The 25,394-nt window shown below is 32.7% G+C and overlaps 1 protein-coding gene across 2 annotated transcripts; it reads right to left on the bottom strand.

Annotated features, from left to right (window-relative positions):
- Positions 1 to 15,933: 15,933 nt before the first annotated feature.
- Positions 15,934 to 23,948, bottom strand: LOC138304746 (uncharacterized). Of its 2 annotated transcripts, none has more exons than XM_069244995.1 (6): positions 23,573 to 23,948; positions 20,354 to 20,377; positions 20,015 to 20,077; positions 18,828 to 18,866; positions 18,522 to 18,641; positions 15,934 to 18,079 (listed from the first exon to the last, which is right to left on the bottom strand). In XM_069244995.1, exons 1-6 carry the CDS (start codon positions 23,658 to 23,660, stop codon positions 17,976 to 17,978), a joined length of 438 nt encoding a protein of 145 aa, XP_069101096.1. In that variant the 5' UTR covers positions 23,661 to 23,948; the 3' UTR covers positions 15,934 to 17,975. The 2 variants fall into 2 exon arrangements, with proteins under 2 accessions (XP_069101096.1, XP_069101097.1); XM_069244996.1 differs by lacking the exon at positions 23,573 to 23,948 and adding an exon at positions 21,800 to 22,043 and having other exon boundaries at positions 15,935 to 18,079.
- Between the last annotated feature and the right edge of the window lie 1,446 nt (positions 23,949 to 25,394).

Raw genomic sequence — 25,394 nt, 5'->3', positions numbered from 1 at the left:
GTCCTAATTTTTAATGTGGTTCTCTTGGTTCTTAATTTGAATGTGTGTAAATTAATTTGGATATGTATGTGTATTCTCGACCGTTATAACTTCATTTATATATACCTTCGAAGAACCTTGCTGCTATTACCTGACAAATCTTATAGCAGGTAATGTTCTATTGCTTAATGTGTTTACAAGCAACTACAAAGGTATATCGTGTTCGAGTTTGTAGGGAACATCATATAACTGCAGTGCGGTATTATCATCCTGTCCTGATATAAATATTGAATGGATTTGCTTTACCTGTGGCAATAGACTACTTTTAAACCTACTTTATTTGCCCACAGCTTTTCCGAGACTTTCACGAGACGTCTCTTAATTTTTGAAATGGGAATGTTAAACGAGATTGATGTATATACATAATTTTATAGTTATTAGCTTACCGATAATACTATTACCGCCTTCTGAAGAACCTACTTAAAATAAATCAAATGTTAATTTTCAGAACGCGGGTCGTCTTATGTCTCCCGCCGCCGTCCAAATCCGCCAGACGGCAAAACAGCGAATTCAATATGCACTGTTCACATAAATTACCGATTTGTTTGGTGTTGTGACATCAATTTAGGCCATGGATATAAGTTTTGTATATTATTATTGTTTATAAGAATTTTTTTATTTTTTTGTTTCGAAAACATAGTAGGCCTTGTAATACATGTGTGTACAATAATTTAACAACCAAGCGACAGCGACATAGAGGGGGAAAGACTAGCGATAGTTGAACACTTTAGAAGTCATCTACTATGGCTAGAGAACTAGCCACTTATGTCCACCATCCTTATATTTTTCTATATCATATGTATGAACGAGAAGGATATTCCACCAATCTCAGGGTCACTCAATTAGGTATCCTCTTCCTTCATACCCTCATATGAAAAGGCAGCTAAGTAGTTAGCTTATTTATACATCGGAAATACCAATACAAGTTTCATTTTATTAGATATATGTATTTGGTTGTGTTAATTATGTCCTTTTCTATAGCATATAAGACTTTTTCGAGTTATGCCCAATTTGGACTGAGACCACAATTACATACTTCCGGTTTCAGTACCCACGAATGAAGTCCCTTCAGAAATGTATGGTATTTTTATAAACTACATGCAGATATGCCACTGTTAGAACTTGGTATGTTACAAATTAACTATCCACTGTGTAGTGTATGTCCACCATCATGTGTTATTTTTCTATATCATATTGCTCCAGGATCCTAGTGGTAAAAAGTTTACCTGTATTTTGACCCGAACCCATGAACCTATGTATATCACTTGGCATCATGATGACATTATCATTATCCTATATCAAAGCTGATACCCGGTCATTGCTAGTTGAATTATCATTACTACTAGCTAAATTAGCTTCCTCGGATGCATCGGACCTTGACCAGGTTAGATGGACAACTTTTCAATTTTATTAGATTTGTATTTGTTTGTGTGTAATTATTCCGTTACAATAATCATAGCTAACCTAATTACACTTCGTTCATTTTTTATGGATTTTACATTTTTGACAGTACGAGTTATGCCCCTTGGGGTAGAGGAGGGGCATTTGATTGGTCAATGTGTCCGAAGGATGTCCCAGACCCCAAATATTTCAGCAGAAGCTTTAGCGTCAAGTAACCATATTGAATTTTTTCTGCATCGACAGTTTTAAACTGTTTTGAATTTGGCTTTAAAACTTTAATTTTTAACTCCCTCCCTCCCTCCCTTTCCAATCCTATAAAGGTTTTACTTTGTATATCCCACATATGGGTTTTTGGGGGCTTTTACTTCATGAAACAAATATATTTTTACATGTATTACCCGGGTGTCATACTTTGTAAACTTTGGTGGCGGTTTTTTTTTACTTTGTAAACTCCACATTGGCTTTTTGGTTTATTAATTCTTGAAACAAATATTATTTTATATGTATTTCACATAAGTTTTGTCATGTATTATATTGGATTATCATTTATCTATTGATTTGATAAATATCCTGTCACCCTCTGTGAGGATGGCCTTATTCACTCAATATGGTTGTAAAGTTGTAACTTGTGTGTAGATGCATAAAGAGTCACATAAAAACCATGACAAGAAATATACATGTATAAAGGATATATAAACCTGCATCGATTTCATTTAATTATCCCATTCAAGGATATATTATATTACAATAATTTACTGAAATACATGTTCTCACTTTCTGACGATTGAGTAAAATAACTTAAATTATCTAAATAGGATGTATGCACATATATGCATATACTGCTATAGGTAACTCAAAATAAAAAAAAATAAAAAAAAAATAAAAATACACACACACAAGCAAAGCTAGTGTATGTTTTATTGAAATCATACATACTTTTTAAAGGATATAAATTAGTCTACAGAGTATGAATTACATGTTAAGAAAAAGGCTTATTTACCATATGGTGCTCCTGTTAGTAAAACACAATATCATTTGTTAGTTAAAATAGTACACAAATAAAGCTTTATAAACAATCACAAAAAAAATATCATAGAAAATATGCCTAAACTTATCAAAGGATGTTCAATTAAAAGGCATATGTTTTTGTATACATAAATGCTTATATAGCGATTAATAACAAATTGACATGGTGACATGCTAATATAGCATAACCTAAAAGAAGTTTGAAGATTTAAGAATTCAAATTAGAAACCCAGAGAGAAAAAATGCTTAAACATCAAAATACAATACTGCTCTATGAGAGTGATGAACAGTCCTAGACAAGATTTCGTTTGAAGATGCTCCAACGCTGACAAACGGCCTTTTTTCACTATCAAAAAACAGGAGCAGACGATTTAGTATTTTTCTTCAGTTACAAAAGTTACTTACTTTACATCATTACCACCATCGAAAAGTTTGAGCTTCTAATTTTACTTCAAGTTAAAAAATATAAAAAAAAATAATTAATTTCATCCCGAAAAAATTCTGTGGCACTATATCCTATATGGAATGAAGTACCGATTGCGCACGCACCAAGGCAAACTAAATTATATCATATTATTTTTTGTGTTAATTAGACATATATATATACACGATTAAACACCAATTATTGTTCAATTGATGAATATCATTTATGTTCTGTCGGCGATGGAGCATCTTTAAAGATTGCATAGATTTGTATTTTCTGTACATCATTTGGTAAACCATTGATGCTGTTAACAAGACATTGCTTTGAAATGAATAAAATACAGTTTTGTGTTTAGGCACTATACAATTATTCAAACATGAGAATCTGGTATTTCTACTAAGACTGTCTCTTACGAGAAACATATTTCCTGATAGATATTAAGGTATATTTTGGTTAACACATTTATGTTACATGTAACATACAAAGTCTTCTTGAATAAAAAATATATTTTAAGGCAGCAAAACATATCATGAGTTGGGTACACCAAAATAAACCTAGCTGCCTGTTTCTGGGCCTTGAGAAGCACGCTTTTCATATTTAAGTTGATACAGAAGTATTAAATCTGAAATGGTGGAATACTGCTTCAAAATGTAAATATGGGACAAAGAAGTAATTCCAACAGTGAAGACGAAAATTGTCTATGATGTGTTTGTATAAATCATCTTTTGCAGAATCACAACAGATAATTCTTTCAAAATCAGTGATGAAAGATTTTAAAATTAAATGATATTTTGTTTTTTGATAAAAATGACGCGATTTTTTTCCTGAAATGGTAAAAAAGTGTTTATTTTATGTCCAATGTTTGTTACGTAATTTATTACTTTACATTTTTTATATTCACAGTTTTAAATTTCGTGGTACATTATTCATTATAGCAATGTCAATATCACATTGCCGATTGTAATACAACTGGATAACAGCAAACTGAAATTTATGTGAAACCTTTTTGTAGAATTTTGGTAGATTACATTGTAATCACACCAGCCAGTATATATGGATCTTTTGTAGGTTAAACAAATTCGTTTATTCGTGTCAATTTTAATTTAAAAACAAACTTAAAATAATGATTAACCGTTAAACGAACCTGTGTTTTGTTTACTAAAAATTTTTAATAATTTAAAAAATGGTTTAATTTACACTATTTTGAATGTAAACAACATTTATATCACTGTAGGTACACCCTCGAATTCATCACTGTGGAGTGAAGAGGATAGTTCTGTCACATTTCCTTTAGTATTGTTGTTGTCAATAATAGTATGTCAATAACATGGAAATTGGTAAATAAAAATGTATTGTGTACAAATTTTAAAATGTTTCAATAAACATTTAAACATAATTTGTAATCACTGATATTAATGTAATACATGTTCAACGTTAACAAATAATTTTTTGATAAATCAATGTATTTAATTGCAACAAACAGTTTTAACTGTAATTTAATAAATTGAAAATATTGTTAACAATGGTTTAGTTTGAATATCGTTAATTTACACATAATTTATTCACTTGTAAATAATTTTTGTAACTCACGTGGAAGTAACTGTGGTATGATCTTCCTGGTATGGCTGCTGTACTTCCTAACAATTGCAAATAAATAGTATATTGATTAAACGTACATTTTGGTCATGTTAAAGTCTACGTACCAGTTGTAATTAACAACACATAATTTATTCACTAAAATCGACATGTTGTTTTGTTCTGGTTCAAAATAATTTATTCACTGTGGTAGTATTTGTAACAACAATGATTTATTATCATTTGTACTTTTAACATAACCAAAACACATAATTGTCAATGTTCTGGTGAAAATCATTGGTAAAAACAATAATTTTTTCACAACAAATAATTTATTTATTCACTGTTTATAGTTAATAACATCTGTAACAACACATAATTTATTCACTGTGGTAGTTCTGGTTTAACATTGGTAACAACACATAATTTATTCACTGTGGTAGTTCTGGTTTATCATCTGTAACAACACATAATTTATTCACTGTGGTAGTTCTGGTTTAACATTGGTAACAACACATAATTTATTCACTGTGGTAGTTCTGGTTTAACATTGGTAACAACACATAATTTATTCACTGTGGTAGTTCTGGTTTAACATTGGTAACAAACACAACATAATTTTATTCACTGTGGTAGTTTCTGGTTTAACATTGGTAACAACACATAGTATTTATTCACTGTGGTAGTTTCTGGTTTAACATTGGTAACAACACATAATTTATTCACATGTTGTAGTTCACAAATGGTTTATACATTGTAACAACACATAATTTATTCACTGTCGGTAGTTCTGGTTTAACATTGGTAACAACACATAATTTATTCACTGTGGTAGTTCTGGTTTAACATTGTAACAACACATAATTTATTCACTGTGGTAGTTCTGGTTTAACATTGGTAACAACACATAATTTATTCACTGTGGTAGTTTCTGGTTTAACATTGGTAACAAACACATAATTTAATCACTGAGGTAGTTCTGGTTTTAACAATCTGGTAACAACACAATAATATAATCACTGTGGTAGTTCTGGTTTAACATTGGTAACAACACATAATTTATTCACTGTGGTAGTTCTGGTTTAAACATTGGTAACAACACATTAATTATATTCACTGTGGTATTTCTGGTTTAACATTAGTAAAAACACATAATTTATTTCACTGTGGTAGTTCTGGTTTATCATCTGTAACTGTAACAACACATAATTTATTCACTGTGGTAGTTCTGTTTATCATCTATGGTAACAAACAACACATAATTTATTCACTGTGGTAGTTCTGGTTTAACATTGGTAACAACACATAATTTATTCACTGTGGTAGTTTTGGTTTATAATGCTTCACGAGTTTTTTAGATAAAAACACATTTTAAAAAAAGTCACTTAAATTTAATATCACTATAACATGTAGAATGAAATTTTAGAGAACAGCTTGGCTTTTAGGTTTGTCATGTGTACTCATTTCAACTGCACTCTAGACGTAAATATAGTGATTTTTGGCAGTAACTTCCAAAAAACATTTTTGGTTCTTACATAACTTTATACAATTAACACATATGCATTGTGAATATTATAGTTCTCAAAATGTTAATCACCTGTGGTGGTGGTGATAATATATTCAAAGCTCTTCTTGATCGTGACAATGAAAATTACGACACATATAACTTTAAGGAATTCACATCATATAACAATAAAAAGTCAGTCTACCGATACCTATTGTATCTAACGTACCTGACGAGGTGGTGAATGACTTAGGCATAGTCGGTAGTGTTAGCGGATTTCTCTCTTCAAGTTCTAAATAAAAAAGATAGTCCATCGAAAGCTTAATTAAATGGTCGGTTTGATGTTTATTAAAAATTTAAAGTAAAAATGGATTTTACTGTAAAAGAATTTTGTTATTTTCAACAAAAGTACTTTGAATGTAAACTCAAATGCAATAGTTTGATATATAGAGATAACAGAGGAAAGGAAGAAAAGATACACGTATTTACAGTATAAATAAACCAATTGTAGATTTTATGTAATAGTGTTAATTGTATGAAAAATTGATAATTTAATCACACAAAGGTATTACCTGCTGCCTCGATATTCTTCTTCACTGAAAATAAATCATAATTAAACGAAATTAAAAGGTATAAAAAACACACAAAAACATATTTAACGTATATGTTTATCGCACGACATGATAATTAAATTAATTTTAATTGTAGAGTAGGCTATTTGTTGGCAAACAATCATTCTTTCATATCCCGATTTATTTTTTTTTTTTAAATTGAGACATCCAATGCTTAAAAATGAATTTTCAGATAAAATGAAAATGCGTTTTGAAGTTCAATCTCATTGATTCAATACGTACGCATTGTTAAATGTCATATTGTGATGTCATAATTATGTCGGGTTTTCAAGCCTTTCTAGGATTTTTTCATAGAGGTATGAAATAGGAATAGGCTAATTCATGAAGAAAGTCAGATATACATGTAGTATGAAAACAAATATAAAAAATGATACAAGTCCTGTATATGTTTTTTTTTATTATACCTCAAGTGAAATCCTGTATTCTGATTGGTCGAGAGATATTTGGTATTTTACACACTATCACACGGCAGTTAGCATTATAACAATAGGAGACAAACAATAAACACGTTCGTAGCAAATTCTATGAACGAGTGATAGTGTATTTTTGACAGTGCATTTGATAAATATATTTCAAAATGATACCGCCCGATTAAAACTTGTCATATCGCAACATCTTACATTTATCTTTTCGGATTCACGCCATTGGTATTTGCTTTTTGAAGCAACGCATTTAAAATTATATCTGGAGCTATTCAGTAATAGTTTTTGCCAAATTTTTGACATAGCTATCACTTTTTTTTTTTCGGACAAATTAAGTACAACACTTGAGCTATCCGTTTTAGAAACTTTCAATAAAAAAAATTTACCGTCCTAATTAAAGCTTTATGTTTCCTTCATGTGATTAGGTTTAGGGAAGAACATGCATTTTTACATTTACCTGTAAACGTTGACGTTGCCTGGTATTGCAAGACTGGTACGAAACCAACAATGTCATTGAGACTTACACTATAAAACGTTAAGATCATTTCAAATCGAGTAAACGCAATTAGACACTGACAACAAGAATATCTGGCGTTCACTGAATTTGAATGTTGTTAGTATTATTTTTACAATGCAATAGTTGAATTGTGAAAGCGCTACTGAGTTACAGTATGGAAAGCTGATATGTTATTTTACTGGGCATGTCGACGGTGAGTTTTTTTCGACTTTTGCTAAAATAAGTAAAATGTTTTGGCATATTATTGCAAAAAAATGACTATTGAAAACTAACCTTTATTTCTAGAACTTTTGTATAATTAAAAATTACTACTTGTCATTAATTAGGATTGATTTTAATAGAGGTGACAGTGCCTATATATATTGTCCCCCCTCTGGAATATTAACATCAAAGTTAATACAAGGATTTAAAAACCTATCATTGTTGAATTGAACCCTTTTGGCCTTGACATAAACTTGAACCGATATGTTCATATGGACATGATTTCATTTTAACAATTGGTCGTATTAACCTACAAAAATTGTCCGATATACACTTGTATGGTGTACATTAGATGTCATTAGTGTTGTATTAAACAATTGAAAACCTGTCAAAAAGTCAATTAAAGTATAATGTCGACCTCCATGTGACAGTGTATTATCCAATTAAAATTGAATAGAGGAAATATCATGTAGCATATCTAATATTCAAAGTATGATACTTAGTCGATGTCACTGATTTGGATGTGTTACTCATCATTATCATTATATATTACATATTCCAGAAAAAACTAAAATATATTTGTAGCATTAAAGAATGATAACATTATATTATTTAAAAAAATCGATCAATACATTTTCTAAATAATTATCGGTGTACATTTTGTATTTACATATTATGTATTTGCATATTGATTTGCATAAGTCAAGTCATAGGCCTTGCGGGTAAATAATAGATGGTGATGTTACATTATCATTTTGCGAGCGTAAATATCATACTTTTCAGAGAAAACCTAGCGCGACTTTCGCTTCACAAAACAATGACGTCACAATTGATACCTACCCACAATGTAGTGAATACTGTAATATGAAAAGTCGGAATACATTATATTACCATATCCATACAAAGAAGAACACTAGGCCTGATAATGGCCGACCTCCAAACTTGGGTAGGTTACAGACGGCGGTACTACACTTCATACACATGCCATGGTGACAATATTGGGTCCATATATCACAGGTGACGTGCCCACATACACTCTACAGGTATTGTATCCGGTGTTCCCAGTCCTGCAGAGCTAGTCCCCCTATGTCAGGAAATACCATGACAACTGTCCACATATCCCGTGGTGAATGTTACGGCTCGGTATCCTTAACTTAACTATTCAGTAAAAATATCGCTGGTTATACAATATGAATTACAACATGTCGTCACATACATGTGATTACGAAATTTTTGAACTTCGGATGATGTTTACAATTCATTTTATTATATAGATATTAAATGTTTTTACCTATTAGCGTTTTGTTTGTTACATTATGGTATGTCATAAACCAAAATCTGGGATTACCCTGGGTGTATTAATAGGATATCAAAAAATAGAACCATAACCTGTAAACAATTTATCATCAAAGTAAATATTTCATGTAACTATTGTCATGTCCCATTACAAATAGACTTTGAACCGAAGGATTTATTGCATTCAACTTTATTACAATATTTGTTTTAGTAATTTGACTTTGCCAACATTTTTGGCTGTCTTCACGGTTGGAATTACTTCTTGTCCATATGTTTCAATGATGCAAAACTATACACATTCATCATTACCGTGCTTCAAACTTATCTCTTTTTTTAACTATCGAGCATTAACCTGAAGTAAACTTTCCATAACATAACAATTGTCGGATCTGTTATATTATTACACTATCGATCAAAGCTGAACCTAGGCATGTACACTTGTCATGTTATATTATCATTACACTATCGATCAACATGCTGAACCTAGGCCTGTACACTTGTCATGTTACATTATCATTACACTATCGATCAAAGCTGAACCTAGGCCTTGTACACTTGTCATGTTACATTATCATTACACTATCGATCAAAGCTGAACCTAGGCCTGTACACTTGTCATGTTACATTATCATTACACTATCGATCAAAGCTGAACCTAGGCCTGTACACTTGTCATGTTACATTATCATTACACTATCGATCAAAGCTGAACCTAGGCCTGTACACTTGTCATGTTACATTATCATTACACTATCGATCAAAGCTGAACCTAGGCCTGTACACTTGTCATGTTACATTATCATTACACTATCGATCAAAGCTGAACCTAGGCCTGTACACTTGTCATGTTACATTATCATTACACTATCGATCAAAGATGAACCTAGGCCTGTACACTTGTCATGTTACATTATCATTACACTATCGATCAAAGCTGAACCTAGGCCTGTACACTTGTCATGTCTACATTATCATTACACTATCGATCAAAGCTGAACCTAGGCCTGTACACTTGTCATGTTACATTATCATTACACTATCGATCAAAGCTGAACCTAGGCCTGTACACTTGTCATGTCACATTATCATTACACTATCGATCAAAGCTGAACCTAGGCCTGTACACTTGTCATGTTACATTATCATTACACTATCGATCAAAGCTGAACCTAGGCCTGTACACTTGTCATGTCACATTTTCATTACACTATCGATCAAAGCTGAACCTAGGCCTGTACACTTGTCATGTTACATTATCATTACACTATCGATCAAAGCTGAACCTAGGCCTGTACACTTGTCAAGCTGACCTAGGCCTTACATTATCATTACACTATCGATCAAAGCTGAACCTAGGCCTGTACACTTGTCATGTTACATTATCATTACACTATCGATCAAAGCTGAACCTAGGCCTGTACACTTGTCATGTTACATTATCATTACACTATCGATCAAAGCTGAACCTAGGCCTGTACACTTGTCATGTTACATTATCATTACACTATCGATCAAAGCTGAACCTAGGCCTGTACACTTGTCATGTTACATTATCATTACACTATCGATCAAAGCTGAACCTAGGCCTGTACACTTGTCATGTTACATTATCATTACACTATCGATCAAAGCTGAACCTAGGCCTGTACACTTGTCATGTTACATTATCATTACACTATCGATCAAAGCTGAACCTAGGCCTGTACACTTGTCATGTTACATTATCATTACACTATCGATCAAAGCTGAACCTAGGCCTGTACACTTGTCATGTTACATTATCATTACACTATCGATCAAAGCTGAACCTAGGCCTGTACACTTGTCATGTTACATTATCATTACACTATCGATCAAAGCTGAACCTAGGCCTGTACACTTGTCATGTCACATTATCATTACACTATCGATCAAAGCTGAACCTAGGTCTGTACACTTGTCAAGTTACATTATCATTACACTATCGATCAAAGCTGAACCTAGGCCTGTACACTTGTCATGTTACATTATCATTACACTATCGATCAAATCTGAACCTAGGCCTGTACACTTGTCATGTCACATTATCATTACACTATCGATCAAAGCTGAACCTAGGCCTGTACACTTGTCATGTTACATTATCATTACACTATCGATCAAAGCTGAACCTAGGCCTGTACACTTGTCATGTTACATTATCATTACATTATCGATCAAAGCTGAACCTAGGCCTGTACACTTGTCATGTTACATTATCATTACACTATCGATCAAAGCTGAACCTAGGCCTGTACACTTGTCATGTCACATTATCATTACACTATCGATCAAAGCTGAACCTAGGCCTGTACACTTGTCATGTTACATTATCATTTACACTATCGATCAAAGCTGAACCTAGGCCTGTACACTTGTCATGTTACATTATCATTACACTATCGATCAAAGCTGAACCTAGGCCTGTACACTTGTCAATGTTACATTATCATTACACTATCGATCAAAGCTGAACCTAGGCCTGTACACTTGTCATGTTACATTATCATTACACTATCGATCAAAGCTGAACCTAGGCCTGTACACTTGTCATGTTACATTATCATTACACTATCGATCAAAGCTGAACCTAGGCCTGTACACTTGTCATGTTACATTATAATTACACTATCGATCAAAGCTGAACCGAGGCCTGTACACTTGTCAAGTAACCGTGTACAACTAATTCAGTTAGGTAACTTGACGGCTGATATAGGTCACCGTACAAATTTTGAACAGAGTGGAATTCCAGATGCTATTTTGATTTAATGTTTTATAAACAATCGCATTGTAATCTTCCTATTAAGAGAAAGTCCCTTGCTGTATACGAGTGAGACAAGACTATAGACACAGGATATACACTGATAAGAAAATTATCAACACTAATTATATACACTTACACCTGAATTAAACTTTCTCTAATAGGTAAAAAGTCAATGCAACCTGAAATTCACATAAAATGACCCTAATTTTGCATTTGAGTTTCATTTGAATTCATGTCAATTTTATGTGGTTCTTGGTTTGAATTTTGTGTGTGTAAATTAAATGGATATGTATGTGTATTCGACCGTTACTTCATTCATAACCGGACATCGGAATAACCTATGCTGCAATACCTGACAACTTAAGCGTAATGTCTATTGTTATGTGTTACAAAGCAAACAAAGGAAATCGTGTTCGAAGTTTGTAGGGACCATCATATAACTGCAGTGCGGTATACACCTGTCCTGATATAAATATTGAATGGATTTGCTTTACCTGTGGCAATAGACTACTTTTAAACCTACTTTATTTTGCCCACAGCTTTTCCGAGACTTTTCACGAGACGTCTCTTAATTTTTGAAATGGGAATGTTAAACGAGATTGATGTATATACATAATTTTATAGTTATTAGCTTACCGATAATACTATTACCGCCTTCTGAAGAACCTACTTAAAATAAATCAAATGTTAATTTTCAGAACGCGGGTCGTCTTATGTCTCCCGCCGCCGTCCAAATCCGCCAGACGGCAAAACAGCGAATTCAATATGCACTGTTCACATAAATTACCGATTTGTTTGGTGTTGTGACATCAATTTAGGCCATGGATATAAGTTTTGTATATTATTATTGTTTATAAGAATTTTTTTTATTTTTTGTTTCGAAAACATAGTAGGCCTTGTAATACATGTGTGTACAATAATTTAACAACCAAGCGACAGCGACATAGAGGGGGAAGACTAGCGATAGTTGAACACTTTAGAAGTCATCTACTATGGCTTAGAGAACTAGCCACTTATGTCCACCATCCTTATATTTTTTCTATATCATATGTATGAACGAGAAGGATATTCCACCAATCTCAGGGTCACTCAATTAGGTATCCTCTTCCTTCATACCCTCATATGAAAAGGCAGCTAAGTAGTTAGCTTATTTATACATCGGAAATACCAATACAAGTTTCATTTTATTAGATATATGTATTTGGTTGTGTTAATTATGTCCTTTTCTATAGCATATAGACTTTTTCGAGTTATGCCCATTTGGACTGAGACCCACAATTACATACTTCCGGTTTCAGTACCCACGAATGAAGTCCCTTCAGAAATGTATGTATTTTATGAAAACATGCAGCATGCCCCTGTGAACTTGGTATTTGCCAACAAATTTAATGTAGATGTGTAGTGTATATGTCAAATTAACTGTTATAGTGTAAAATACTGAATTTTCTTATGTTTTTATTGCTCCAGGATCCTGTGTAAAAAGTCCTGTTTTGACCCGAACCCATGACCCGGATGTATATAATTGGCACATGATGACACTTGATGACAGATATCTTGAGAAAATGCCGGTCATGCTAGGTTGAAACTTTCAGAATTTGTTCCTCGGATATTGACCTTGACCAGGTTAGATGGAAACTTGTCAACGAAATTTTGGGAATTTATTATGAATTTTAACGTTACAATGAAACATAGCAGAGTTAATTGTGGTCTCGGTCCATTTGACGGATTTTACATTTTTGACAGTACGAGTTATGCCCCTTGGGGTAGAGGAGGGGCATTTGATTGGTCAATGTGTCCGAAGGATGTCCCAGACCCCAAATATTTCAGCAGAAGCTTTAGCGTCAAGTAACCATATTGAATTTTTTCTGCATCGACAGTTTTAAACTGTTTTGAATTTGGCTTTAAAACTTTAATTTTTAACTCCCTCCCTCCCTCCCTTTCCAATCCTATAAAGGTTTTACTTTGTATATCCCACATATGGGTTTTTGGGGGCTTTTACTTCATGAAACAAATATATTTACATGTATTACCCGGGTGTCATACTTTGTAAACTTTGGTGGCGGTTTTTTTTTTTACTTTGTAAACTCCACATTGGCTTTTTGGTTTATTAATTCTTGAAACAAATATTATTTTATATGTATTTCACATAAGTTTTGTCATGTATTTATATTGGATTATCATTTATCTATTGATTTGATAAATATCCTGTCACCCTCTGTGAGGATGGCCTTATTCACTCAATATGGTTGTAAAGTTGTAACTTGTGTGTAGATGCATAAAGAGTCACATAAAAACCATGACAAGAAATATACATGTATAAAGGATATATAAACCTGCATCGATTTCATTTAATTATCCCATTCAAGGATATATTATATTACAATAATTTACTGAAATACATGTTCTCACTTTCTGACGATTGAGTAAATAACTTAAATTATCTAAATAGGATGTATGCACATATATGCATATACTGCTATAGGTAACTCAAAATAAAAAAAAATAAAAAAAAAATAAAAATACACACACACAAGCAAAGCTAGTGTATGTTTTATTGAAATCATACATACTTTTTAAAGGATATAAATTAGTAATACTATAATAATATAAACTGTATAATAAAGGCTTATTTACCAAATGGTGCTCCTGTTAGTAAAACACAATATCATTTGTTAGTTAAAATAGTACACAAATAAAGCTTTATAAACAATCACAAAAAAAATATCATAGAAAATATGCCTAAACTTATCAAAGGATGTTCAATTAAAAGGCATATGTTTTTGTATACATAAATGCTTATATAGCGATTAATAACAAATTGACATAGTGACATGCTAATATAGCATAACCTAAAAGAAGTTTGAAGATTTAAGAATTCAAATTAGAAACCCAGAGAGAAAAAATGCTTAAACATCAAAATACAATACTGCTCTATGAGAGTGATGAACAGTCCTAGACAAGATTTCGTTTGAAGATGCTCCAACGCTGACAAACGGCCTTTTTTCACTATCAAAAAACAGGAGCAGACGATTTAGTATTTTTCTTCAGTTACAAAAGTTACTTACTTTACATCATTACCACCATCGAAAAGTTTGAGCTTCTAATTTTACTTCAAGTTAAAAAATATAAAAAAAAAAATTAATTTCATCCCGAAAAAATTCTGTGGCACTATATCCTATATGGAATGAAGTACCGATTGCGCACGCACCAAGGCAAACTAAATTATATATCATATTATTTTTTGTGTTAATTAGACATATATATATACACGATTAAACACCAATTATTGTTCAATTGATGAATATCATTTATGTTCTGTCGGCGATGGAGCATCTTTAAAGATTGCATAGCTTTGTATTTTCTGTACATCATTTGGTAAACCATTGATGCTGTTAACAAGACATTGCTTTGAAATGAATAAAATACAGTTTTGTGTTTAGGCACTATACAATTATTCAAACATGAGAATCTGGTATTTCTACTAAGACTGTCTATTACAAAGACACATATTTCCTGATAGATATTAAGGTTTATTTCGGTTAACACATTTATGTAACATGTAACATACAAAGTCTTCTTGAATAAAAATTTATTTTAAGGCAGCAAAAACATATCATGAGTTGGGTACACCAAAATAAACCTAGCTGCCAGTTTCTGGGCCTTGAGAAGCACGCTTTTCATATTTAAGTTGATACAGAAGTATTAAATCTGAAATGGTGGAATACTGCTTCAAAATGTAAATATGGGACAAAGAAGTAATTCCAACAGTGAAGACGAAATTGTCTATGATGTGTTTGTATAAATCATCTTTTGCAGAATTTAGTCTCATTTCCTGAACATAGATCGATATTACCATTTTAAGCATTGGCATTCCAAAGGTAGGTGGGACCAAGATTATCCAGTTCCATCTTTATATTGCTGCCGTCATTCACAGTCAATGTATAGTTTAATGTACAATTCAAGATTATATAAATAATACAAAGGCAATAACTTCTTATATACGCAGATAGTCTGACATACCGTAACTAAGATACTTCAATAATGTTGTTTTTTATATATATATATTGTAATGAAATTGGTTCCGTGTCGAGGTCTTCAACAGGTTCCTAAGGTAGCGTTGTACGTGGTCGTCTTTACTGTATCCAATTTCGTAGGGTTTGTTACCTTTGTGATCACAGATCACATTCAGTGATCCCTCGAGTCCTTTATAACTAACGCCTTTAACTATAAGAACTACTCAAAGACAGATATTAAATTCACGGTTTATTACTTCTACCCATGAGAAATAGCAATTAACAATTTAACAAGTATAACAATCGAATAATGAATAATTTACAATGAGTATACAATGCAATACAGAAGATGATTACAAACGGTTTGATAAGTTACAATGTACAACTACACATGTTCCAATTTCCCTCTATCACTCTATATTGGACTCATGGACTCAACAGGTACTCAATAATTAATAAATACTATATGTACAGATGACTTATGAATATAGATGACTATCAACTAGTTTAATTTACAGGTCCCCTTTAGAACTATAAATATTCACAATATTTACATAAGAGAAATTTATATATATTACAGATATAATAACAAGTGTAGAATGTCACCTGCTAGCAATACGTAGTAAGACCAAATATCTACGTATTGATCTAAATATAAACACAACTTATTTACAAGACTAGATATCCTTGTATATTAAATATACATGTAATAATACAGTCCGACAATTAAGGCTGTAGTAGCGTAATTTAATTATACTGTTATATATAGATGAGTAATATAGATAGCAAATGTAGAAGTCCATTTGCTATTAATACGTAAAGATTCCAAATATCTACGTATTAATCCTATATATGAATCTAGAATGTCAATAGCAAATGTAGAATGCCATTTGCTAGTAATACGTAGAGGTTCCAATTATCTGCGTATTAATCCTATGTATACATTTAGCAAGTTAATAGCAAATGTAGAATACCATTTCATGATTTGCTTGTAATACGTAGAGATTCCAATTATCTACGTATTAATCTAAATATATAACTTGCCGCTTTACAATATTTGTATAAGAGTTATTTCCCTTTACCTTTCACTATCTATGTGTAGAAGTATAGGCTAGTAGATTCTTATAGAGTAGGTAGACGAGGAGACGTAGTGATATGTGATTTGTTAATAGGACAACGGTGAAATTATGAAATGCGCTCGGCCTTTTATAGCCTTCGGTCGCCCATGTTTGCACCGAGGATGCGAATTCTTCCAAATATGGTCAAGAATGCAAACATGGCTGCTCGATTCTGCCGTCTCACGCCAAAATAACCGTAACATGAAGCGGAACTTTAATAAGATAGTTCCGTTAAATTCCTTAAAATATGACATAAACTTCCATTAAGAACATCTTCAAAATCCTATAACTTTCTTGCTAAACTCTCTAACTTCCACACTATAATAAATTAATCACACAAACATAGCTTGTTCACCATTCATATGCGAACGACCACCCTCGACTCGGACTCTCAGTCATGAAAAGTTATGAGAGGGAATAACACGAACGTCAGTAATATAAAATGTTGTTAATACAAATGGATTTTAACCTAAATTTATGTTGTGCTGGATATATTGCACATTCCCACAATCCATAACATCACGGATTTACTAGGTAAGACCTAAATAATAGTAAGTTTTGTACATTTTCAATGTCCGACTTCCATGCATACCGTAGATAATGCTAACATGGCGGCCGTGATAACAACACACAACATTCTGTTGACCGGCCAAATGATAATATCAAATAATTATCATGTAATACATGTTCTTAACGTTAACTTAATAGTTTCTATATATCTGGCATATATTTATTATTGCCTATTATTTCTAGTTGTCTGTTTATTATTTCCCAACGAAACATCCCACAGCTGTGAAAAACAGTACACAAAATCAGCTGCTGTACACGGGCATGACCGTCACATTTCCTTATTCCGTTTCAATACAACACATATATTTTCCCAAGAAACCGTAACTATGTACCGTCCAAGAGACATCCGGAAGTGATATGGCACTGTCCGAGATTTCTTATCTGTTGTCATGGGCGACATCTCGTTCCTATACCGTAATTCACCACATTGTTAAATGGCACTATTTGTAATACTATTATTTCCATCGTCCAGTCATTTGTTGGATACGACCAGTTTCTACAGCCTCCTGGGGGTCTGTTGTACCGGAATAACGACCTTGGGGTGGTTGATTGTTGACTTCTGTAAACATGCGATTCTAATTATCAAAAGGAGATTAATTAAAATGGCCTACCAAGGTAGTATTGAGGTAACAATGCAATAATTACCTTAATACTCCATCATCACATTCATCACAACAGATAATTCTTCAAAGTTCAGTGATGAAAGCATTCTTAAATTTAATAATATTTTCGGTTTTGATAAAAATGACGCGACATTTTTTCCTGAAAAAAGTGTTTATTTCATGTCCAATGTTTGTTACGTAATTGATTACTTTACATTTTTTATATTCGCAGGTTTTAATTTCGTGGTACATCGATTCATCTATAGCAATATCAGCACCTTTGTATAACAGCAGTGAAATTCAGGATATTTCGCCGGCGTTTTGAATTTCAGGAAAAAATGGCGAATAAAGCTAAAACAACTCCCGGAAAAGTTACCGCTATATAATACATAAACGAACCTGTGGTTAATTGTCTGTTTCCTTTTTTGGTACATTTTTGGTAGATTACAGCTGTAATCACACCAGCCACGTATGTCACTGTAGGTACCACCACCATTATCACTGTGTTAGGTGTCACATCTGAACAAAACATAGTCATCTTCAATTGGCTTCAGTAAAGATGGTAATAATTTAAACCTCGTTTTAACTTACTAAAGATTTTAATACATTAAACAATGGTTTTGAAAATCAAACAGCTTGAGATGTAATGTAAAACGAATTAACAAACTAGTAAATTAATTTATTGATATAAGTTTTGTAACTCACGTGGAGAGTGAAGAGGATCTTCTTGTTGTGGCTGCTGTCCTGTGGAATTGCAAATAAATAGTATATTGATTAAACGTTGTCATGTTAAAGTTATATGTTCCATAACTGGGCGTAGAAAATCGACATGTTGTTTGTTCTTCAGTAATTTATTGAAACCCAAACGTTTTAATGAATTAAGGTGTACAAATCGTTTAAAGTAATTCAGGACAAATACCCCTGACGCTTTATAAGCATCTGTAACAACACATAATTTATTCACTGTGGTAGTTCTGGTTTAACATTGGTAACAACACATAATTTATTCACTGTGGTAGTTCTGGTTTAACATTGGTAACAACACATAATTTATTCACTGTGGTAGTTCTGGTTTAACATTGGTAACAACACATAATTTATTCACTGTGGTAGTTCTGGTTTAACATTGGTAACAACACATAATTTATTCACTGTGGTAGTTCTGGTTTAACATTGGTAACAACACATAATTTATTCACTGTGGTAGTTCTGGTTTAACATCTGTAACAACACATAATTTATTCACTGTGGTAGTTCTGGTTTAACATTGGTAACAACACATAATTTATTCACTGTGGTAGTTCTGGTTTAACATTGGTAACAACACATAATTTATTCACTGTGGTAGTTCTGGTTTAACATTGGTAACAACACATAATTTATTCACTGTGGTAGTTCTGGTTTAACATTCGTAACAACACATAATTTATTCACTGTGGTAGTTCTGGTTTAACATTGGTAACAAAACATACTTTATTCACTGTGGTAGTTCTGGTTTACAATGCTTTACGAGTTTTTAGATAAAAACACATTTTAAAAAAGTCACTTAAATTTAATATCACTATAACATGTAGAATGAAATTTTAGAGAACAGCTTGGCTTTTAGGTTTGTCATGTGTACTCATTTCACTGCACTCTAGACGTAAATATAGTGATTTTTGGCAGTACTTCCAAAAAACATTTTTGGTTCTTACATAACTTTATACAATTAACACATATGCATTGTGAATATTATAGTTCTCAAAATGTTAATCACCTGTGGTGGTGGTGATAATATATTCAAAGGTCTTCTTGATCGTGACAATGAAAATTACGACACATATAACTTTAAGGAATTCACATCATATAACAATAAAAAGTCAGTCTACCGATACCTATTGTATCTAACGTACCTGACGAGGTGGTGAATGACTGAGGCATAGTCGGTAGTGTTAGCGGATTTCTCTCTTCAAGTTCTAAATAGAAAAGATAGTCATCGAAAGCTTAATTAAATGGTCGGTTTGATGTTTATTAAAATTTAAAGTAAAATGGATTGTTACTGTAAAATGTGTTATTTTCAACAAAAGTACTTGAATGTAAACTCAAATGCAATAGTTTGATATAGAGAATAACAGAGGAAAGGAAGAAAAGATACACGTATTTACAGTATAAATAAACCAATTGTAGATTTTATGTAATAGTATCACTAATTGTATATGAAAATTGATAATTTAATCACACAAACGTATTACCTGCTGCCTCGATATTCTTCTTCACTGAAAATAAATCATAATTAAACGAAATTAAAAGGTATAAAAACACACAAAAAACATATTTAACGTATATATTATCGCACGACATGATAATTAAATTAATTGTAGACCTTTGTTGGCAAACAATCATTCTTTCATATCCCGAGGTTTTTTTTTTTTTTTAAATTGAGACGTCCAGTGCTTAAAATGAATTTTTCAGATAAAATGAAATGCGTTTTGAAGTTCAATCTCATTGATTCAATACGCATTGTGTTAATGTCATATTGTGATGTCATAATTATGTCGGGTTTTCAAGCCTTTCTAGGATTTTTTCATAGAGGTATGAAATAGGAATAGGCTAATCAGAAAGTCAGATATACATGTAGTATGAAAACAAATAAAAAATGATACAAGTCCTGTATATGTTGTTTTATTATACCTCAAGTGAGAATCCTGTATTCTTATTGGTCGAGAGATATTTGGTATTTTACACTATCACACGGCAGTTAGCATTATAACAATAGGAGACAAACAATAAACACGTTCGTAGCAACCCTCTATGAATTTATCTGGAGCTATTCAGTAATAGTTTTGCCAAATTGGTTTGCATTTGACTATGAATACCTTTTTTCAAATTAAGTACAGAGCTTTCCGTTTAGAAACTTTCGCTTACCGTCCAACCACTTTATGTTCCCGTCGGTGATTAGGTGAACGGAAGACATGCGATTGTTATAAGGGACGAAACAAAAATTCATTGAGACTTACAAAAACGTTAAGATTTTAACAAACGCAGGAGACTAGACAACAAGAATATTTCACTGAATGTTTGTTATGAGTATTATTTTTACAATGCAATGGTGATAAGCGCTACTGAGTACAGTATGAAAGCTGATATGTTATTTTACTGCCGACGGTGAGTTTTCGACTTTTGCTAAAATAAGTAAAATGTTTCAGTAGATTGCAAATACTTGAAAACTAGATTTATTTCTAGACTTTTGGTATAATAAAATAAATACTACCTGCATTAGAGGGTGACAGTGCCTATATAGTGTCATCCCTCGGAATATCACTGTCACCATAGGTATTTAGCACGCTGATAAGTCAAAGACCCACTATAGACTAATATATAGGCCTAGAGAAAGGTAAGGAATTTCTCCGTGATGCAAAATTGGGTAATTTAGTTCAAAGTGTTGTAAAAAAATATCCAGACCATAATTGAAAGTTAAGATGTTACACTTCACGACGATAACAAGAAATCCTACTGAACTTATCTACTTTTTTCACAAACAGCCTCGAAACTTGAAAAATTGACGAATTTCCGTTAGTCGGACACGATCGAGAACATTTTTACAAACGAAAATGTCTATTCGCTACACTGAAAACACGGCAGCCTACAATTACCGGCTTTGACATAAACAAACAACAGGTGAAAACAAATGTATTTACTTGTTTGACGGTTCGTTCAAATCCCCCTCTCGTGGTCCTTATGTCGTTTTTCAGCGTTAATAGTTATCCGGGTCAGGTTGACTGCCATTTTGCCACTATCTTGAAAGTTATGTATAGCCTAATCTCATTGGCTAAGCTAAAACCAACCGACCAATGAGATTAGGCTTAACTGAGGATACGTGGATGCAGATTTTCATGATTTTTTTGTTTAGTTTGGCATTGCGCTGTCCTTGCTTCAAAATATTGTTCCAAGTAGCAAAACTTACAAGTATCATTGAATCGCTTCATATAACAAAACAATTATTGACTTTTTTTGTAGGTTAATACGAGGAATTGTTAAACCTTTGAAATGTGATATTTACCTCGGCCTTCGGCCTCGGGGAATATCAAGTTTCTCAGGTTTAACAATTCCTCGTATTAACCTACAAAAAGTCAATATTTGTATACTGTCACCCTCTAATGCAGGTAGTATTTATATAATACCACCATAGTAAAATTGAAATCTATCTGACGAATTATCTAACAGACAGAATAACCCAAAATGGACAGACTCAAATGTCATTAATTTGTCTGTATGTCATAGTTTTAAAAAGTCGAATTTTTTGCGATGCTAAATAAAAAATTAATGAAGTCAGAGTTCCCGAAGAAATCATGGATATTGTGACGTCACAATCACGATATCAACCCAGTTATTACGTCACAAAAACAATATTGACTCCATGTTTATAAAACCTGGAATTGTTATATGACTGTAAGTTTTGCCGTTTTCTGATTGGTCTAGACCGCTTGGACAGGTCTTGACGAAATGCAATGTCAACCTGAGACCGATGCACACCTGTTCAGAGGCTGACATTGCAAATCCGGTAACCTGGCTATAAAAAGACACAGGGAATCTCCGTCTCTTCTACATTTTTGACCAATCAAAATAGAACATTGCCGATCATCGGGCAATAGTCAAATCAAACATGGCTGACAACAGTGTGGTAGGATTAGGAAAGGTATTTTACACACGTTAAATGTAGCTGTATATTCGAAGATTATATTATCAAAAAAACCATAATAGAAGTACTAAAAGTACCTATATTGTACTGAGGATACGTGGATGAAGATTTTCTTGATTTTTTGTCAAATTAGTCATTGCGCTGTCCTTGCTTCAAAATTATTTTAAATAGTAAAACTTGTATCATTTCGTATAACAAAACAATTATTGACTTTTTGAAGGTTAATACGAGGAATTGTTAAACCTTTGAAAGGTGATATTTCCCTCGGCCTTCGGCCTCGGGGAATATCACCTTTCTCAGGTTTAACAATTCCTCATATTAACCTACAAAAAGTCAATATTTGTATATTGTCGACCTCCATGTGACAGTGTATTATCCAATAGGAATAGAGGAAATTCAGAACATATCTAATATTCAAGTATAACTACGTCGAACTGATTTGGATGTGTCACTCATATTCATCTTGTATTTATATATTTAGAAAAAACGTAAAATATATTTGTAGCATTAAAGAATGATGGAACATTTATATTTCAAACTAATTATCGGTGTATTCTGTATTTGCATATTGTGCTGTATTTGCATATTGCATGCAGTCATCTGGCCTTGCGAGTAAGTAATAATTGTGATGTCATGTGTTTTTGCGAGCGTAACGTCATACTTTTCAGAGAAAACGACGCGACTTTCGCTCACAAAACAATGACGTCACAATTGATACCTACACACAATGTAGTGAAATCTGTAATATGAAAAGTCGGAATACATTAATTACCATTTATACAATAGAAGTAACACTGTAATGGCCGACCTCCAGGTACCAAGGATAGGTTACAGACGGCGGTACTACACTCCATACACATGCCATGGTGACAATATTGGGTCCATATATCACAGGTGACGTGCCCACATACACTCTACAGGTATTGTATCCGGTGAGTCCCAGTCCGGCAGAGCTAGTCCCCCTACTGTCAGGACTAATACCATGACAACTGTCCACAGCATCCCGTGGTGAATGTCGGCTCGGTATCCTGACTTAACTATCACAGTAAAATATCGCCGGTTATACAATATGAATTACAATGTCGTCACATACATGTGAGATACGAAATTTTGAACCTTCGGACCAACAGACAAGAGCATTTATTATATATATTAAATGTTTTAAAGTATTAGCGGTTTTCCCGACCGTGGTATGTCATAAACCAAAATCTGGGATTACCTGGGTGTATTAATAGGATATCAAAAAATAGAACCAACATAACCTTACAGGTATATTTCATCAGCTATTGTCATGTCCCATTACATCTAGCTCTTTGACCGAAGGATTTATTGCATTCAACTTTATTACAATATTTGTTTCTTTGACTTTGCCAACATATTTTGTCTTCACGGTTGGAATTACTTCTTGTTCCATATGTTCTCTGATGCAAAACACCCACATTCATCTACCGTGCTTCAAACTTATCTCTTTTTTTAACATCGAGCATACACCTGAAGTAAACTTTCCATAACATCAACAGCACCATATCGGAGATTGTTGTAAACTTAGCCTGTCAAAATGAGTAATTTAGTGACACATTTTCTTGAGTTAGGATTACACGATAATTTAGGCCATGGGCTAGGAGGGTCCCACATGCACCCCCCCCCAACCTCCGAACCAATATTTTTCTTAATCCTTATGACCCACTGATCACAAATCAAAATGTTAACATTGCATAAGTTGGGATGAACTTCCTGTTATGACGTCATCAAGATGGCCGCCTTCTCAAATTTCACTAAAAAATGAAAAATAGTCATAACATTGACATTTTTCAACTGAAGTAGACAAATGAGGTATCAAAATGACCACAATAGAACACTAAATCATATGAGGACCAAATAACCAAATATATGTAGTGATTTTTACGCAGGAAGTGAAAAAATAGGATTTTAAGCTCAAAAATGGTAATTTTTTAGTAAATTTTTCATATTTTGCTTGACGCAACAAAACCGTTTTCCAACCGCAAACTATTATTTCTAATTAGTTTTTTGTCCACTTCTAAATCAGTTTAAACAAAAACAAGAAAAAAAACAATGTTAACATTGTATAAGTTCCGGTTATGACGTCATCAAGATGGCCGCCATCAGGAATTTCACTAAAAAATGAAAAATATTCATAACATTGACATTTTTCAACTGAAGTAGACAAATGATGTATCAAAATGACCACAATAGAACAACAAGTACATATCAGGACCAAAACATCCAATATATGTAGCAATTTGTACGTAGGAAATGAAAAAATAAGATTTTTAACTCAAAAATAGTAATTTTTCAACAAATTTTTCATATTTGTCTTCATGCAGCAAAAATGTTTCCCAACAACAAATCGTTATTCGTAATCAGTTATCTGATCTCTTATCAATCAATAAATCAATGAAAACACCAACAAAAATTAAAATATATAGAAATGCAAAAGATAATTATTGTTATATCCCCATTAGGTTTACAAAACATCACCAGGTGCGTATAATGGGCATATGCTATTTTTCGAACTCGAAACCGCTGACGCTGACCAGCGTCTCAAAAATAATTATTACAGCACAACACCTACT

This window comes from Argopecten irradians, chromosome 12 (assembly GCF_041381155.1).
Source record: "Argopecten irradians isolate NY chromosome 12, Ai_NY, whole genome shotgun sequence".
Lineage (NCBI taxonomy): Eukaryota > Metazoa > Mollusca > Bivalvia > Pectinida > Pectinidae > Argopecten > Argopecten irradians.
The sequence above is the reverse complement of the archived record's forward strand: the minus strand, read 5'-3'. Positions and strand labels throughout refer to the sequence as shown.